Raw genomic sequence first — 19,051 nt, 5'->3', positions numbered from 1 at the left:
CGTCAAACAAACATTTTGAACTGTTTTATTCTACTGCACATCTGTTTCATGCCTGCTTAGTGGTCATTGGGTTTGTTTCTGATTAATGGCATGAAACCAAACTCCAAAGGAATCTAACATGTAGCCTTTCTCGTTCTTGCCAGCTGATACATTTATGTTTCAATTGCTAAATAGTTACAGGCGACCCACGTGCTACAGTCATTTGTGGAAATTTGTCAATCAGTTATGGAAATTTACCCTTGCATACAACAAATATATACACAGAAATTTGAGACAGCATAAAATCCACATTTTCTGGATTTATGTGGGGCAGGAGGAAATAAATCAACACAAATTATTACTTTTTAACACGCACAAGATACGGCTTCACAGTGTGGCCAGTTTTTCTCGATCCGCAACCCTCCTGTAATGCGGGGATGTCCAGGATGACTAATATTTTGAAACCGTCTTTGATACTCGCATCAAAGCTTGCAGTTGCGTGATTTATTTCAAACTACGAGCCAAGCCACAAGGTGATTTTAAATACTTCTTGCACAGAAAAGGGGAACCCGCTTCACCAAAAATATTGAAACGCAGTAAGATTGCTTTTGGATAAAAGGATTTGTAGTAAATGCCTACTATTTCTGTGTGCTTAAGCAAAGCAAGAATTTCATTGTCCTATACAGGGACACATGACAATAAACTCACTTGAACTTGAAATTGATCCTCCGACAGACAGACAGGCATCTTCCTTTTGGCTTCCCAACCTTTTCCTTCCCTCTGCTCTCTTGCTGGAAAAAAAAGCCATGCGCTGAAATGATCCTTTCAGGCAAATTTCCCACCTCCCCCAAGGAAATTTATGGTTGAAGATTAAGGTGAGAAGTGGAAGCGGGATAAGTAGATAGGATTTCAGTAAGATTGTGTTAACTTCTTAAGTAGTGCAGGGTGGATTGTACAAGCCGTTAAACTACCCATTTAAATCTAATCTACAATATGAGCATTTCCCATCTGTCATTTACTCAAATGTTGTGCCAGTCAGTAATTGAGGAATGTTAGTATTTACATGTTTACCCATTTCTGCACATAACTCCTTTTCAACCTTCCATTCCTCAAGACAAACAAAATAAAACACATGTTTTAGCTGCATGCATTTCATTACCAGCAGATTAATGTGGGTTTATGTGTGGTTACATTGCTGTTCTGTAATCTTGTATTTAATAATAATAATAATAATAATCTTTATTGTCATTGTACGAGACAACGAAATTTTGTTGGAGCAGTCCTCCAGCTGCACAGGAATATGAGTATAAAAATACGTTTAAGAACTATTAAAAATTTAGACTATAAACATACAGGAGTATGGGTGGGTGTGTGAGAGGGGGGGAATCAGTGTGGGAGGGGGATAGCGTTCAGTAGTGTCACAGCTCTATGGTAGAAGCTGTTTTTCAGTCTTGTCGTGCGGGCGCTCAGTGTCCTGTATGTAGACTTCCTGAATGCGTTTGGTAATATTGGATCCAAGATTGTAATATAAATAGCAGCACTGAAACTCTATACTTCAACTATGCTCAGATTTGTATTGCCGCACAATTAATATACACAGGCTTCTCACATCCAAATTTCAACAATTTGAAATCCGGCAGATTCACTATGCATTAATTATCAGAGCCAAAGGGGTCTGTCCCACTGCGGCGACCTAATCCGCGAGTTCAGAAGAGTTTTCCCTCGACTCATACTCGCAGCATGGTCGACACGAGGTCCTAGGAGGTAATGCTTCATCTTAAAATGAAAACCCCTTGGAACTGACTCTTGTGTGCGTTTTAAGGGGCATTTTTCAGCATGAAAAAAACGCCACGACCTAGCTGAGGCCTCGACTACTCTCGATCATGAAGGATAGTTACAAAGACCTCCTAGGACCTCATGTCGACCATGCTGCGAGTATGAGTCGAGGGAAAACTCTTCTGAACTCGCGGATTAGGTCGCCGCAGTGGGACAGACCCCTTTGGCTCTGATAATTAATGCATAGTGAATCTGCCGGATTTCAAATTGTTGAAATTTGGATGTGAGAAGCCTGTGTATATTAATTGTGCAGCAATACAAATCTGAGCATAGTTGAAGTATAGAGTTTCAGTGCTGCTATTTATATTACAATCTTGGATCCAATATTACCAAACGCATTCAGGAAGTCTACATAGTTTACAGGAGGCACTAAATTAATGTATTGTTGGAAGCTTTGGAGTTGTATAACTAGAAATTAGAGGGTAGATGGGTTTTGTAGATTTGAGTTCTTTTTTAAAGTCAAATCTCAGTCGGCTTTATTTTTTTCAAAATGGTTAAATGTGAATTGAAATGGGAAATTATGAAAGTTATTAAGGAATTTGGCAAACTGCCTCAATCCTAATGTGAATACCAACATTTTAGTGAGCTAATGTGTAATGTAATCAGATGAATTGGCACAAAGGGGTGAGGTCACTGAATGTTTTGTCATAGGCCTGATGCAGGCATTTCCAGGTTTATAATGAATACTTAAATTTGTAGTGAGGTGGGATTTGCCTGAAAGGAAAATCTTTTGACTGTTTATTGAATGACATTGGAGAATGAAAGCATGCAAACTTTTTTTCAATAAATTTGTATAAACACTGAATCGCTCATCTGAATATTGATTATTGTTCATGCGAAACAATTCCTGGTTGGATCTTGGTTGTGACAGTGTTGGATTTTTTTATTTTTGCATTGAATTCTCAACAGAAGTAGTAAGGTATCCTGCACTATATATGTCTATTTGTTGATGTTCATGGAAGTATAAACTGCAGTAGAGAATTAAGGCAGGAATGTAGTTTTGTTGAAAACTTCCTGTTCACTTCCTGTAGAGTATTGCAGCAATCTTGAAGCCGCATTTTCATTGTGCATTAGTTTTGTTGATGGTTGTTTGGGTAAATGCCAAAGTATTTGTTGGGCTATTTGATTTTGCTATCATCATCTTAAAGTGTATGAAAGTGCTTTTGGAGAGACACTTATTTGCAAAATAAAAGATTTGAACTATTAATTGAAAGATTGCCTACATTTCCAATCTAATTATAGTAAACTAATTTAAGTCCAGTAAGAAGCCCATGTTAGTCTGCTGGTGAATAAAGTCGTCTTTCTGTTTTGGCTTGTTATTACGGGTAAATTTCTCCCATCCTTGCACTATTTTCAGGCATTGAGGAGCTTGTTCTATCTCTCGACGGGCTGCTCATTCAGATTCTTTGACGTGCACGCTAATATTCCAGTTTCTCTCACATTCTGAATAAACATCAATATATAATCACTATAGTCCATTTGACATCATACCTCACTCTGTTAGCTCTTTTCAGAACTTTTATTCCTAAGATTTTTCTAATGTCTTTTGAAAATAATTCTACTTATCGGTAAGTCTGTGCTAATGAAAATGGTTTAAAACAGATTTGAATGCCTAGGCCAAACATCCCTTTACTTCCTGAAAAGCAAAGGGCACTAGCTTCTCCCCTTACATGTAACTGTATCCTGTAATGCTGTATCCTTTTCATAGAAATCTTTCTTCCTCTGCAGTAGAGATTTGTGTATGTACGACTTTGGGTTAAATAGTTCCCACCATGTTTCTACTCGCTCCACAACTCCTCTGTTACTACCTCCCAAGTTTTGTCACAAGCTCTAAAACTTCACTGAATACCCAAGTATAATGTTCTGATCCACATGACCTCCCCACAGGACACCAGTGTGTACTTGGAACAATACACCGACTTATATCCATTGCAATGTTGATTCATTTATTGGACAGATGTTGGGATGGGAGGTGAGAGTTGGCTATGATATGATGCCAGATGCTGGAGTTGAGATTTAACAATTTGCAGGCTATTTCTGTTTATTGCGGCAGTGAGTATTAAGGTACTGGCAGCTGTTCAATTCCCAACTAATGATTTAAGATTAAATTGGCAGTCATCATAGACGTTTAAACCAGCATTTTGTTTTTGGAGTCACTAAATTTGGTATAATTTTTTATTTGACAACATGGTATAAAGTACATGACTTTTTTCATTTTTACATGGAATGATTAATTTACTGGTAAATTTGACCATAGTAAAAAGCAGTTTGTTCAGCAATAATTAGTATAATTTAAAGGCATTGGAATTTGAATTTCACTGTACCTTAATTGATAAGTGTGACAAACTAACCGTGACCTTGAAAATGAACCTTTTATAGTTCATACATCACTTATTTTATAAGGCTCATCTGATTTTGTTGCTTAAAGTCTCGTGGGCAGAAAAGGTATGGCCATACTGCAAGCAGTTAGAAAGACTCACAGCAATTATCACACAGAAATTTTACAGCTGTTGTAAAGGCCACACAGAATGTTAATATTCTTGGTATTTTAAGTCATGAATTGCGCTTCGAGTACAAGATTTGGTGGCTTGATTCTATTGCTAGATTCCTTTGGATAAAGGGCTTTTATAGGCCCGTGTTCACTGAAGAATGGTTAATCATGATGAAAAGTTTAAGAAGGAACTGCAGATGCTGGAAAATCGAAGGTAGACAAAAATGCTGGAGAAACTCAGCGGGTGAGGCAGCATCTATTGAGCGAAGGAAATAGGCAACGTGTTTCATTTTTGTGAGAGACCTTGATAGCATTGTCACTAAGCTTGTTCTTCCTCCGGCAGGAAAATCTAGAACTCGAGGTTGTAGTTTTACGATGGTTCAGACATTAGTTGCAGTCATTATCACTCATACAATTGTGAATTTTTAGAATTCTGCCACATGTGGCTACAGGTGCTAATTCAAGAGTGAGTAAATTACATTTCTTGGACTGTGGAGTGAGGCTCTGACAGTGAAAATAATACAGTTCAGCCTCATCATAGGAAATTGACTTATTCATGTCAAATCGTGAATATATCACTAACCTGCTGTTAGGTAATTCGTCAAGGATTGGTGTTTGATGTAAACTTTATCTAATTGCATGTCTTTGATAGGAATATGTAGTACTTGAGCCTTTCGACAATGTGTCCGTGCTGTCTGCCTCTGCAGATAGCTTGGTAGAAAGCAAGTTGTAAGGAAGATATGGAATGAGTAAATGGGCAAGAAGGTGGCACATGGAAATGTTCTGTGGTGAAGTTAGAAATGACCACTTTGGTTGTAAGAATTAAATGTTTTAAATGGCTATTTGGGATTTGGAAGATCCCGCGGCCGATTTTAAGCTGTACCGGGCGATGAAAAGCCCCGCGAACGGGCCGATTCAAGCTCTATCATTGCTCCATCAGGACGTCTCCCTCCTCCAATCACTGCGCTCTATCCTCATTCCCACCCCCCTACTTCCGCCTCTGACCGACACCTCCCTCATCCAATCATCATGGCCCCCCCTCCCCCCCAACTGCCTGCTGACCGACGTCACTCTCATCCAATCGGCGCCCTCCCTCGATCATCAGTCCCACCCCCACTGTCTCGCAGAAAGTGGAGAGTTTTAATAGATTTTTTTCACGGAGTTTCAAAATCTGGATTACTAAACATGGGGGGGAATGTCCCCATCCCTCAAATCATGGGGGGACGTGTCCCCCCCACCCCCGGGATTTCCGCCCATGATTCAGAGGAAACTATGGTCTGGTTTTAAATATCTCTACACACTTTCTTGGCAGGAATTGCATCTGGTTAAAGTCTGCATTGTTTTATTGTTGCAGAGTGAAGTGAGATCATTGCTGCCGAAGAGATGGCCCTCCCATTCAAGAAGGACCTGGAGAAGTATAAAGATATTGACGAGGATGAGCTTCTTGGCAAACTGAGTGAGGAAGAGTTGAAGCAGCTGGAAACCACCCTTGAGGAATTGGACCCAGAGGTGGGACTGGAATGTTTGACATTTGCCAGAGAATTAGTTTGCAAGTTTAAAGCTAAAACATCTGTTTTTTGGGAGAAAAATGTGTAATGTTTAATTACCACAAATATTTATTTGTGTAGAATTTTGAAATTGAGATACAAGCCTTGTTTATAACCATGGAATTGTTTTAAATTTTGCAAGTACTGCTTGTATGTCGCGATGTTAAAACAGGTTTGTGTGACTGCAGAGGAGTTCTTTATAAAAAAACTTGTATAATAGTTCTGATCTCATTCTATCAATCTTCAACTATAACCACCTGGTTTCCAGTTCTTATTTTGGCATTTTCCCAAAGCAACATCTGTAATAAACAATTCAGTAGCATGAAAGATTGTTTGTGTACGCCTTCATCATCCAGCATCTAGAAGCACGCCATATTATTGTGCATCACAAAAATGTCATGGCTGATGTTGTAGTGATGTCTTATTCCGGGCATTTCATTGTCTCAAGATTGGTTCAGTTATAAGTTTTAATTAAATCATGTCGGTGAGTTCCGTTTTAATCTGTGCTTTATACATTTATATTGGTCACTTGTTTAAATTCTGCCTACGCCTTCCTGCAAATGTTCATGATGAAAGAACATTATTACATCTGGTCATCTTCATTTCATCAGAATTGAACGGCTTAGAGTGTTGTCGATGAAGTTAAAGGAATGGATGGGGTAGTAATGGGAAGAGTGTGTATAATGTAACGCATAGATCGGAATTGATAGGGTAAATGCCCAAAGTAAGGGAATCGAGAACCAGACGTAGTTTTACGGTGGAGGTTTGTAACTTTTTTTACACAAAGGATGAGGGGTGTATGGAATGAGCTGACAGAGGAGGTAGTTGAGGCAGGTACTATTGCAACGTTTAAGAAGCATTTAGACAGGTACATGGATAGAATAGATTTGGAGGGATATGGGCCGAACGCAGGCAGGTGGGACTTGTGTAGATGGGGCATGGTGGTTGGTGTAGGCAAGTTGGGCTGGTGGGCCTGTTACCACGCTGTATGACACCAACACATCCTAAAGTGCTAATGGGATCAAGGATTTATTGAGAAGCTTGGAGGAGTTTTGGGGAGTGCTATGACTAAAATAGAGTGTAGCGGCCTGGACGAGGTCAGGAAAAGGCCAGACGCCAGGCAGGTTCAAATAGTAGTCTTTAATCCACACAGCGAGAGTACACCACACACACTGAGAGCACACACCCAGGGTCGTCTGGAAACGCCCCTGTCCCTCAATCGGCGAGGGGGATGATCTAAGGAGTGGCCTACCCCCCAGGGACCGCCACAAGAGATTAATTATCAGAAAATGTTCCTTTGTTCACAAGGCTAAATAAAATTAGCAATGTAATATTTGAATATCACGTTTGAAATGGTGTTGCAGTTAACTTCAATGAGGGAAAATTTCACTTGCCAATAATTTGCTTTTATGTAGAAGTGTCCTTGGGTGCAAGGTATGTGGACGTAATGATCCTCTAGATATTTAATCCACTAAAAACCTTTCTCAGGGTAGAGGTGATGTGTAAACAGTGGATAGTGTTATTGAGTAAACAGTTAATACACTGAGTTGTCACCGAGTCTGAAGAAGGGTTTCGGCCCGAAACGTCGCCTATTTCCTTCGCTCCATAGATGCTGCTGCACCCGCTGAGTTCCTCCAGCAATTTTGTGTACCTTCCAGTTAATACACTGATCTTAGTTTAAGTGTGGACTAAATGAAAATGCATCATGAGTTTTTTGGCTTGTTTTCTTCTGACCCATCTCTATAATCTGTCAAATGTTTGTCCATACATGTATAAGTTGTGTACATTCTGATTTATTTCAGGAATCTAGCTTTTTCATGTCTCTTAATCTCTAGAGACTGACATGGATATTTTCTCAGCAACGTGTTGCTGGGGGAAGGTTGGGGTGAGAGCCTTGAATTATTGGAGGGTGGATACCCTGATGTTTGTCAGACTGAAAGTTAGAGATGGGGAAGGGAGAATGGAAAAATAATTCCATGATGAGTGAACAGAGCTAGTTGTCACCAAAACTGAAGTGTTTCTTTTGATGGTAAGTAGAAGATAGAAGAGTAATGGTAGTTGGAGGCACAAGGAACTTGAGCAAAACACAAAGTGCTGGAGGAACTCAGCTGGTCTGTGAAGGGAAGCATCTGCAAAATAAATTGGCAGGCAACAATTCTGGTTGGGAACCTTCAAGGCCTGAAGATTATTTCCGACCCAAAATGTCACTTATCCATTCCTTCCAAGGATGCTGCCTGACTCGCTTAGTTCCTGCAGCACTTTGTGTAATTGCATAGTTGAGATGAGTTGAACAGATGAGTTGAGGAACATCAGGTTTGGGTGATAGAGGCGACTCTTGGTGATCAGGCACATATTCAGTTAGAGGCTCTTCTCAGTGGTATTCAACGCCTATACAACAACTGGTCTCTTTTCACTCCTACTATCTTCCAGAAATGTCCCCTGATTCATGATATCCTCATTTATTCATTCAGCTAAGTCTAAAATCTTATTCTAAAACATGCACAGTCTTAACAAAAGGCAAACCAGCCTTATTACACATGCCATTTACATCATATAATTGACTCTAGAGACAGATTCGTGTTTTGTCTGTCATTATTTCCTTCTATTACTTAAGGTTAATGTATATTTGTTTCCAAAGTTTTGATATTTTTTGGAAGCAGTAGCTTTATATGTAATATGTTTTCTGTTTAGACGTAAACTTATTTTCTCTCGCTTGTTCTAGCATGCGCTGCTGCCAGCAGGCTATCGTCAGAAGGACCAGACTGTCAAATCTCCAACTGGCCCCTTTGATCGAGATCAGCTACTCGGGTACTTGGAGAAGGAGGCCTTGGAATACAAGGATAGGGAAGATGTTGTGCCTTTCACTGGAGAGAGAAAAGGTACAATGCTAAACTTGGGTCCATAGGCTTTTACTAATTGTTTGCATGTTTGTGTCTTTGAGGGAATTAACAAAAGATGCATTGCAAAAGATTTTGAATCTTAACACTTTCAGTCTAGTGTGTGTAAATTAGGCAGGAGTGCAGCTGTAAGGTGAAATGCTAAACTTTTCTTCAGTCATTTACTCTTGATTTTAATTTTTTTTTCAAATCCTCCATTGTGACATTTACAAAATATCAGCATTAGTTATTTTAATGTTCAGCATATTTGGCAACTAAAAATCTATTATACTGTTAATTTTTACATTAAAATAAAGCATTGACACAGAATTAAAATCTTACAGGATGCAATACTTGCAATGACTTGCAATTAGTTTTACTGTCCATTTTAGATGGTTTTTAGACAATTAGTAGACATTTGTCTTTTAAGATATTAATCAAAGACCCCTGAAAAAGGAACAAAACTGCAGGAAGGGTAAAATCACTGAAACATTTTGTTAATGGAAAATGGGTGGTTCCTGCTGTTCTTTTTTGAAGAAGAAACAGACGTGAAGACGTAATAAAATTCAATTGAGAGTATTTCAATGTAGTACGTTACTGTCATGCATCAGGCATGCTAATTGCAGTCTTTAAATGTGCTGTAATTGAGGCTAAATATTTTTAAAAAGCTAATGGGACTTGGTACGGTTACTTCTCATTTAGGATTTTTCTGTTGGCAACAATTTGGGGTCTTGTATTTAACTCTTGGATGGGTTTGCATAGAAGTAAAACTATTACCTTGAGGTGAATGGCAATGCCAAAACATTGCTGATCTAAATGCATATTTAATGCTCTTCCAAGTACTTACTGACTGTTAAATAACATTGGCATTTCCAGCTAGTAACCATGCCAGATGTTCTCCGCTTCCCACGACAGTACCCTGCTCTTGTAAATACGTATACAGCGAGCAATCTTTACAGGCTCCTATTCCAGGGCTTTGACACACATACCATAATTAAAGCCACATGTTTATCATTTATTATATATTAAAAACTAAGAAAGGATGGAAACTGTCTATTTACAATGAACTGCAGGCCATTGCAAGCTATGATCTTAGATTAAATCAGTGTTTGTATGTATAAATATAATTATGAAAGAATTTTTATTTCTCAAGAATGCTGAACATTGATGTAATAGTATGTAACTTTCCTAAACACTCAAATATTCATGATTCTCATTGCAAACTTGAAGGGTGGGATCCAGGCATTTGTTTTTTTGTTGTTGCAATCCTCAAGAAAATAGATTATTTGGTTAGAATGTTGAGATTGAAGACAATTTTGATTTTTTAATCGGAAATCTCACTTTACGTAATTTTAGATTCCCGAAGTAAATGCAGTGTGCACCTAAACGTTGACTTTGACTGTATTGACATTATTGCAAGTCTTTATGGGCTTTTCCTGAGGATGTTTTGGATACAAATTAATTTAATATGCAAGCTTTAAAACCATTCGGATTTTTGGACTCAACACCTCATTTATAGAATTTCAATAACATATTTTACACAATTCAATGGTTAAAATGCAGTGGTACAAATTATAAATTATTATGCACTCCATGCCTTCCTCGTTGCTCCATCCCACCTTCTGTACCCCATTTGCACCTTCTACCGCTAAATCCAATAATGAGCCTGTTAAGAACGTCACTTTGAAATCCTGCAACTTCCTTTGGCCAGCAGATTAGCAGTATTTACCGTTAGAATTGTTTTTTGAGCTTGCTTAAACCTAATGTATTACCACAGAAGTAAATCTCTAATTCTGAAGTCGAGGAAAGAAAAAATCCAAAATGACTTTCCTACAAGTAGTTCTTGACTAACTAGGTCTTAAATTTCATGGCTAGTAGAACTGCTAGAATCATATCTTACACCTTACAAAATCATGTTAATTTTGCTTTTTGATTTTATTTGAATGCATTTGTGAGAACCATCATTAGAAGTAACAGTGTACTTTAGATCACTTCATTTCATTATACCTTGTGATTCTTTGGTTTTTGTAATCAGAAAGAAGTGGAGCAGAGCTTGTATATTAACTAACCTCTTGGTTAGTTAATAACCTGTACCAGTATTATTGGATTCAGCATTCGTATTCCTGGTGTTTATAAAACATATCTGCCCACTGAGTCCACACCGGCTATTGATTACCCGTTGACATTAGTTCATTACACAGGAGCACAATTAGGCCATTCAACTCATCGAGTCTGCTTCGTCATTCAATCGTGGCCCATCAATCTTTTCCCCATTCTCCTGCCTTCTCCCTGTAACCTTTGACACCCTTACTAATCACGAATCTGCTTTAAAAATATCCCAAGGTTTGGCCTCCACAGCAGTCTGTGGCAATGATCTCCACAGATTTACAACCCTGTTCTATGTTATCCCACTTTCGCATCCACTCCCTATATACCAGGGGTAACATACAACAGCCAATTAGCCTACAAACCCTGACATCTTTGGGATGTGGAAAGAAACTGGAGCACCTGGAGGAAACCCACTCGGCCACAAGAGAAACTGCAAACTCCACACAGACAATACCCGAGCGGTGGTTCAATCCCAGGTCTCTGGCGCTGTGAGGCAATGGCTCCCTCAGCTGCAACACTGTGCCACCTCTTGCGCTACTGTATCGCAACTGATCCCCAACTAAGCAAATTGAGACTTGTGAAAAGTATGCGGTTTTGGAATTAACTTTGCAGAATTGCTGTCAAAGGCTTTTGAAGCTCCAACGTTGACCATAGTTGGTACTTTTAGAGGTTACATTATTGGCTTCACTCACCTTGTAGAGCAAGCAGTCTCTTTGCTGTTATGTTAGGAACGTGTACCTCGATGAAATTGACTTTATTAATGCAATTTGAAGTGTGGGTCGACTGCAGCTGTTCTGATGCAAGCTTTACTTTTTGAGAAATGCCACTCAGTGAATACTACATACAAGGTATTAAGCCAATGAGTTTCTCAGTCTTTCCTGATATGAATAGCAAGGCCAAGTATGATAAACATTCAGAACACCAGTCATATTAATGGCAAAAATTGTATTCTTTGTCCTGAAGTCAAAATGTCTCGCTCTTCTGCAGAGGTAGTAGTGTAATAGTAGTACATTTCTGTAATGGAGAAATGTTTTAAGATTTGCAAAGTGCTCTTCTCATCTCTAGCCTCTGCGTATCTTGAATGTGCAACCATATTGTCATTTTATGTTTCGAAGAGGTACTATCAAAGGGACTCAATGTTGTATTGATTCCTATGACGTTATTTCAAAAATAGGGTCTCCTTTAAGCAGAGTTCACTGTAAAGCTGCCCGTAGCAATGTAGTCCACATTGTCATTAGTAAGATCCAAATGTTGAACCCTGAAGTGTATGTTTGAACTACTTGTTATTCTGAACACATCTTAAGGGCCTGTCCCACTTACGCAATTTTTTTCGGCGATTGCCAGCATCCATCATAGTCGCAGCAGGTCGCCGAAAATTTTCAAAATGTTGAAAATCCAGCGGCGACCAGAAAAAGGTATGACTCTTTGGGCGACTTCTCACGACCACATAGGCGACCTGCTACGACTATGATGGGTGCCGGCAGTCGCCGAAAAAATCGCTTAAATGGGACAGGCCCTTTATTGTAAGATGGGTGAAGCTGGTCCTCAATCAATCCTTAGCATTTTGGTGTAATATTTGCAATTTTGCCTTCCAAGGCCAATGCTTTTACCCTGAAGTTTGACCAAAAGTTAACACTCGGAATTGTAATAATGTGGGCAACTGAGGCCTCGTTTCCTTGCTTTAAATTCTAAATTCCATGATGTCAAGGCTAGCAAACCATTAACCTTTACAATTTAATTTTTGTATTTACATTGCATTTATTCTTAATTTATGAAGATATAAATCCTATTAGTTTTGAATGGCTAACCCACCACTTAAAAAGTGTGCCATTTTATCTTTCTGGGATTGAAAGTGGTAATAGTTAAGTTATTGTTTGTGCTGTACTTATCTATTTCCCCATACCTATCAATGTAGCTGGCTCTTAAATGTCTAATATAAATGGTCTAACAGGGCATTCCGTTAGGGATGTCCAATGAATGCAGTTTTACCAGCAACACCCAAGTCCTGAAATATAAATAATTACAAATAAATTAAAACTCCGAAGCCCCAGGACAACATAGAATACCCATTTCTAGCAAAGTGGAGAATACACCTTAATTTCCTTCTACTGACTTGGTTTATAGGATTATCTCACTTTTGGAAGTCCACATGGAGTTTTTTATGGACATAATTTATAAACGTCCCGTCACCTACCATATTACTGACACCCTCCAAATATCAGTTGGATTTGTTGCGTGCAACTTGTTCTTCACACATTTGTGCTTCTAATTGGGCAGACTCATGACCAAATACCCAGACAATCTTTCACTGAGGTTCCAGTTCCTTTCATAGAAGGAGCAAACTGTTCCAATTACCTCACTTCCTTTACCATTCAAATGCTAATTGTAATTTTCCATTCGTTTGAATAAACAATTGGAGGTTTCCTCAACTGTTTTGTACTAACTGGGCGACACAGTGGCGCAGCGGTAGAGTTGCTGCCTTACAGCGCTTGCAACGCCGGAGACCCGGGTTCGACCCCGATTACGGGTGCTGTCTGTACGGAGTTTGTACGTTCTCTCCGTGACCTACGTGGGTTTTCTCCGAGACGTTCTGTTTCCTCCCACACTCCAAAGACGTACAGGTATGTAAGTAATTTGGCTTGGTAAATGTAAAAATTGTCCCTCGTGTGTGTAGAATAGTGTTAATATGTGGAGATCGCTGGTCGGCTCGGACCAGGTGGGCCGAAGGACCTGTTTCCGCGCTGTATCTCTAAACTAAACTAAAGCTGGTGAAAACTACGGTTCTAAAGATTTACTTTGAATTCCTTAAACCATTTGCAAATTTTTCACATTTTTATTTCATTTGCTTCTCTATTTGCTTTTCTTTGTATCATCTCCTCTTCCTCCATTATGCAAACGTGCAGCATTTTTATTTAACAAATTTATTTTAATGGATCCTCATTCGTCTTACCTTTCTTTCTCTCTTATTTAGAAAGGATTTTGCTGATAGTTTTAGCAGCTACTTTGAGTCTTTACATTTCTCCTCTTTATCCCCCATTTTCTTTTCTCTCGCAGAGGTAAATATAAAAATTAATGATGGAAGTTTAATTGTGGAATGAAGTACTGAAGAAACACCTGAAATTAAAAAAAATTAAAAAGCTGCAGATGCTGGAAATCTGAAATAAAACCAAAAATTTTGTAAACTAAACAGATCAGGCAGCATCTGTGGTAAGAGAAATATTTAATGTTTTGAGGTTGGCACCTTTATCAGAACAGGAAATGTTTTTCAGTATGACTTGATTCGAAACAGTATTTTTATTTTAAATTAACTTTAACTAGTTTTACTCATAGCCTAATGTTATTTTGGGGGTACAGGTGCACAACCTTTTATCCAAAATTCCAAATAACGAAAAGCTCCGAATAGCGGACATTATTTCGGTCCTCGAAGAAAGGTCCTTGAAGACGTTCACCGAGGGCGGCCCGCAGAGGTGACAGCGGAACCTCCGGTCGGTCCTCGAAGAAAGGGGAACTAAATCCCCATTCATAAAAGAGAAGGTGAGGGTATATTGCGCGGGAGGGTTAATAATTGACAATCTGCTGCTGCCTGCCCGCTGAGTTAAAAAGTTCCCACGGTAGACTCACGATACACAGTGTATCGTGAGTCTTGCGTGGGAACTTTTTAACTCAGCGGGCAGGCAGCAGCAGATTGTCGCTCCCCTCAGTTTCACCCCACCTACACCCCTCTGCTTCCCGGCCATGTGTGTGACCCCTTCCCTCCCCTCTCCAGCACCCAGCCCATTGCATGGGCGCGATGGCTCTGCACTGTCTTCACGTCGGCGATGCCAGCAGGTCAGTGCCAGTCACCGGAGACGTCAGGACCAACGGGACACCGACCCCCAGGTCCACTGCAAGCACGGAGATCCCAGAGACCCACAGCCAGCAGCAGCCCAGCCCCGTTCCAACTCCAGAGGAAAACTGCAAACTGGCCGGAGACGTCAGGACCACCAGAAGCCGCTCCCCGATAGGCCACTACGGCGCCAAGTGGCAGTTCGCCCACAGCCCGAGCTGCGCCCCCTCATCGGGACACCGACCCCCAGGCCCACTGCAAGCACGGAGATCCCAGATCAGCAACTCCAGCCCAGCCCCGCTCCAACTCCAGAGGAACACGCTCCCCGTAGGGGCAGAAGCTGATGGTGTGCAAGATACGTCTTGTTCTTGGGGTGGCGCAGCTCGGGCTGTGGGCGAACTGCCATTTGTCGCCGTAGCGGCCCATCGGGGAGCGGATTCCTCTGGAGTTGAAGGGGGAGGGGGGTATTGTGCTGTTTAATCGCCGGGACAGGGAGACACAGCGGCTTTTGAGAATGGTGGGCAATCACTTCCAAAGTTCTGCCCACACAGTCAGTACACCTCTCCTACATTTGTCTCCCGCACTAAGATCATCTCGCAGAGAATGATCCCAGCCTAACCCTCCCTATTCTCTCCTATTCTGCAAGAAAAAACTACATTGAAGACTCAAACTCGCGATCGAGTAACTGCCGGGATCGAGGCGCAAACTCGCGACCTTGCGGATATGAGCCGAGCACTCTACCACTGAGCCAGCCGTTAAAATCTACGCTAAAAATCTTCCATTCCTAAAGACGAAAAATTCCGAATTACGAAAAGTGTCTGGTCCCAAGGCTTTCGGATAAAAGGTTGTGCACCTGTATTTGGGATGGATGGAGTTATTTATATATTCTTGATGTTCAGCTTTATTGAATTACCAGGAAAATGATAAAGGGACCATTTATCTAATTTATTTAAAAAAATCTAATTTATAAAAAAAAATTGTCCCCTGTAGTCGATGTGGAAATGAGCAAGGACAAGCTTTTCAAGTGGTCTAGACCGATTTTTCCGTTATTTAGTGCTATCCATTATTATTACTGTTTGTAGACTATTCGGCTTAGTAACAATTTGCAGCAATTTAAATTGGTGGGTGTGGGATTTGTGCGCATAATCAGTCTAATAGTCTCATGCGGTACTGAGGTAATGTTGCATTATTTGAAGTACGTTTTAAGATCTCGAATCAAGTCATAAAATGTACCTAATCAAATAGATCTAAAAGACTCCATGGTGCTATTTAAACAGCAGGAGTTTTGAAAGTGGAATTTATTTTAGTAAGTTGGTCAATATTTTAATCTTCGAGAAACAAGCAACGGTAGCTGCTGATTTAGCAAGGAAAGACACAATGTGCTGGGGTAACTCAGCGGGACAGGCAGCATCAACATTTTATTTTATCTGTAACCTACACTGCCATTCTTTTTCTTCAACTGTTTGCCTGCTGCCATTGCTTGTGACTTACTGCAGTGCACTATTTACTTATTTATTTACCTATGTAGTATTTGTAAGAGCATTACTCACTTGCTTTGCCATGTATGCAAGACCTGATCTTTTTAAGGTACACAAAAAAGCTGGAGAAACTCAGCGGGTGCAGCAGCATCTATGGAGCGAATGAAATAGGCAACGTTTCGGGCCGAAACCCTTCTTCCCTCGCTCCATAGATGCTGCTGCACCCGCTGAGTTTCTCCAGCTTTTTTGTGTACCTTCAATTTTCCAGCATCTGCAGTTCCTTCTTAAACACCTGATCTTTTTAATTGTGTTTGACACCTGCACATAAGTGAGATTTCTTGTTCCCAACATTTTCTACTCTGTGCTGTTGCAGTATATGGTATTTTGACCTTCAAGATCATCAATAGCTTAGATTAAAACCTAGTTTATTAAAATCTCTGACCAAGTACAGATGGGAAATTTTAGCCTGTCTCCATTGCAACGCTCAATTTGTTTTGTTACCAGTACTCCACACAATGCAGCTCCAGTATTCATTCCTTTATTTTTTTCTGTATTTGTTCGTAATTTGCATTTTCAATTCAATTTTCCATCTTATTTCATTCTAAAATACTCTCAGGATCCATTTTTGATTAAAAAAAAACTCCATCTCTCATAATTGCACCATGTTTATTTCCAAGGATGTGCATCTAATACCAAATTTGTGAGAACATTTTAGAAACATTTGAAAACTAGGTTTAAATAGTGTAGCTACTAAATAATTTACAACTTATTCTTCTTCCAAAATGCATACGGTTTTGATCTGCAAATCTGTTTCCCACATAAATAGATTATAGCTGATTTACTTCTTAAAGCATATGGTAAAACATACAATTTATGTGGTAGGAACAGAATTAGGCCATTCGGCCCATCAAGTCTACTTCGCCATTCAATCATGGCTGATCTATCTTTCCCTCTCAACCCCATTCTCCAGTCTTCTCCCCATAACCCCTAACATGCGTACTAATCAAGAATCTATCAATCTCTGCCTTAAAAATATCCATTGCCGACCTCCACATCCTTCTATGGCGATGAATTCCATAGATTCCACCCTCTTACTAAAGAAATTCTTCCTCATCTCCTCCGTTGGTGCTAGCATCTGGAAAACACAGATTTAACTAGAGTATGTGTTGTGTAGGAAAAATCTTGGAATGGACTCTGAATTATGGAAACTTGTTACATGCATTAAAGGGCATGAGGTGCATGGGCTATCTGAGAATATTGCTGTATGCCTTGACCAGATGTATGCAGGTGCGTTTTTTTGTACATGGATTGCAATTGTTGCATGGCCTGTCCACTGTTACTGTGGTATTTATATTTAATATTTCTAATGTAAAGTATATTCTATTTCTCAAACCTTGCACGCTGTGCTACTCTGTGTTTTCTATTGACCGTTTTTGCTGGCTTTTGCTAACCAGTCCTCTCTGCTGCTCACCCTAATGCCAACCACAGGAGCAGCAGCTGCCATTACTTCAGGTGAGAAATCCCTCGGAAGAAAGACTTTCTGATCAATTATTTTTCCTATCATGTACACTCACAATCTCATGGGGATACCAACAAATTGTTTTTATTCTTCTTGGTTTCCACTTTAATGTCCAAGTTTTCCTCTGTAGTTATTGGTGACATTGTGACCTTGTTCCAACATTTAATGGTGTGAGATACGGAAAATAATGATGCACAAGTTTACTGAGTTTCTTTCATTCAAAAATATTGCTAAACAGCTGTTTAGATTAAAACTTAATTAACCTGTGGTTCTCATTTGGAGAAGCTGATTTTTTGACATTTAAAATGAGTTGCCTTTGCAGTTGGTTAACAAACGGATCCATTTTCAGTTAATGGGGAATATTCTGTTTGCTTTTGAGTTTGTTCTCATCTCTACCCCTAACATTTAAAGGATTGTTCATGATGTGTGAAACGTTCCTCAATTCTTTTCTATATGTTTTCGTATTCCTTTCCCACAGTTTACTAGGCCATCATTTTTTGTTTCTTTTTTGTGGTGTGTGGTATTGCATCTGAACTTGCATCAAATCAGAAATGTGGACCTAATCTTAATGCCTTGTTTAAATATAACTTGGTGCAAACTAAACTACATTGGTAAGATTATTTCACAGTTCCATGCGTCTCTTGTCAAAATGACTGGAAGTTTTGCCATAAAATGGTAAATCAAGTGGTTATCAATATAATATGCTGTTAATGTGAAGCTACCCTTACATTTCATGTTGCAGGTATCTTGATATTGGGTTGCAGAATAATTGTTTCCAGTGACATTTCTGAAACTTTCCAGCATTCCACATCGACTAGCATTCCAGTAACCCATGTTTTGAATCCGTCTGAATTAATGACAAGGTCACTGGTTTTAAATGGTGGAAGCAGTTCTTGCCAAATGATTAGTTTAATTTAGTTTAGAGATACAGCGAGGAAACAGGCCCTTCGGCCCACCGAGTCCGCACCGACCAGCGATCCCCGCACATTAACACTATCCTGCACACACTAGGGACAATTTACACCTTTACCAAGCCAATTAACCTACAAACCTGTACATCTTGGAAGTGTGGGAAGAAACCGAAGACCTCGGAGAAAACCAATGCGGTCACCGGAGAACGTGCAAACTCCGTACAGACATTACATTCGGGATCGAACCCGGGTCTCCGGCGCTGCAAGGCAGCAACTTTACCGCTGCGCCACCCTGCTGCTGTTATGGCAAAAAAATTGATGCGTTGATATCTTTTATTTATAAATACTTAAGATGCTAGGGGAAATTACATTGAGACATTTGTGCTGCAAACTAATTGGTCGGGAATAGTTTTTGTAAGCTGAATAAATTCCTAATGGATTAAGCTCTAAATTTTAAGGTTTAAGATTTGGAATGTGAT

General features: G+C 39.7%; 1 protein-coding gene across 2 annotated transcripts in view; it reads left to right on the top strand.

The window, feature by feature from the left end:
- The window catches only part of LOC116991675 (tropomodulin-3-like), a 53,664-nt gene that overhangs the window by 19,507 nt on the left and 15,106 nt on the right, over positions 1–19,051 (top strand). The window contains exons 2-4 of one of the 2 annotated variants that reach the window (XM_033050501.1): positions 5,661–5,815; positions 8,576–8,732; positions 17,631–17,654. In XM_033050501.1, coding sequence (XP_032906392.1) covers positions 5,690–5,815; positions 8,576–8,732; positions 17,631–17,654 — 307 coding nt within the window. In that variant the 5' untranslated portion in view covers positions 5,661–5,689. The remainder of the gene's footprint in view (positions 1–5,660; positions 5,816–8,575; positions 8,733–17,630; positions 17,655–19,051) is intronic. The other variant, XM_033050502.1, reaches the window with a different exon arrangement.

The sequence above is a fragment of the Amblyraja radiata genome, chromosome 34, assembly GCF_010909765.2.
Source record: "Amblyraja radiata isolate CabotCenter1 chromosome 34, sAmbRad1.1.pri, whole genome shotgun sequence".
NCBI lineage: Eukaryota > Metazoa > Chordata > Chondrichthyes > Rajiformes > Rajidae > Amblyraja > Amblyraja radiata.
Note: the sequence above shows the minus strand (reverse complement) of the source record. Positions and strands in the feature narration are given on the sequence as shown.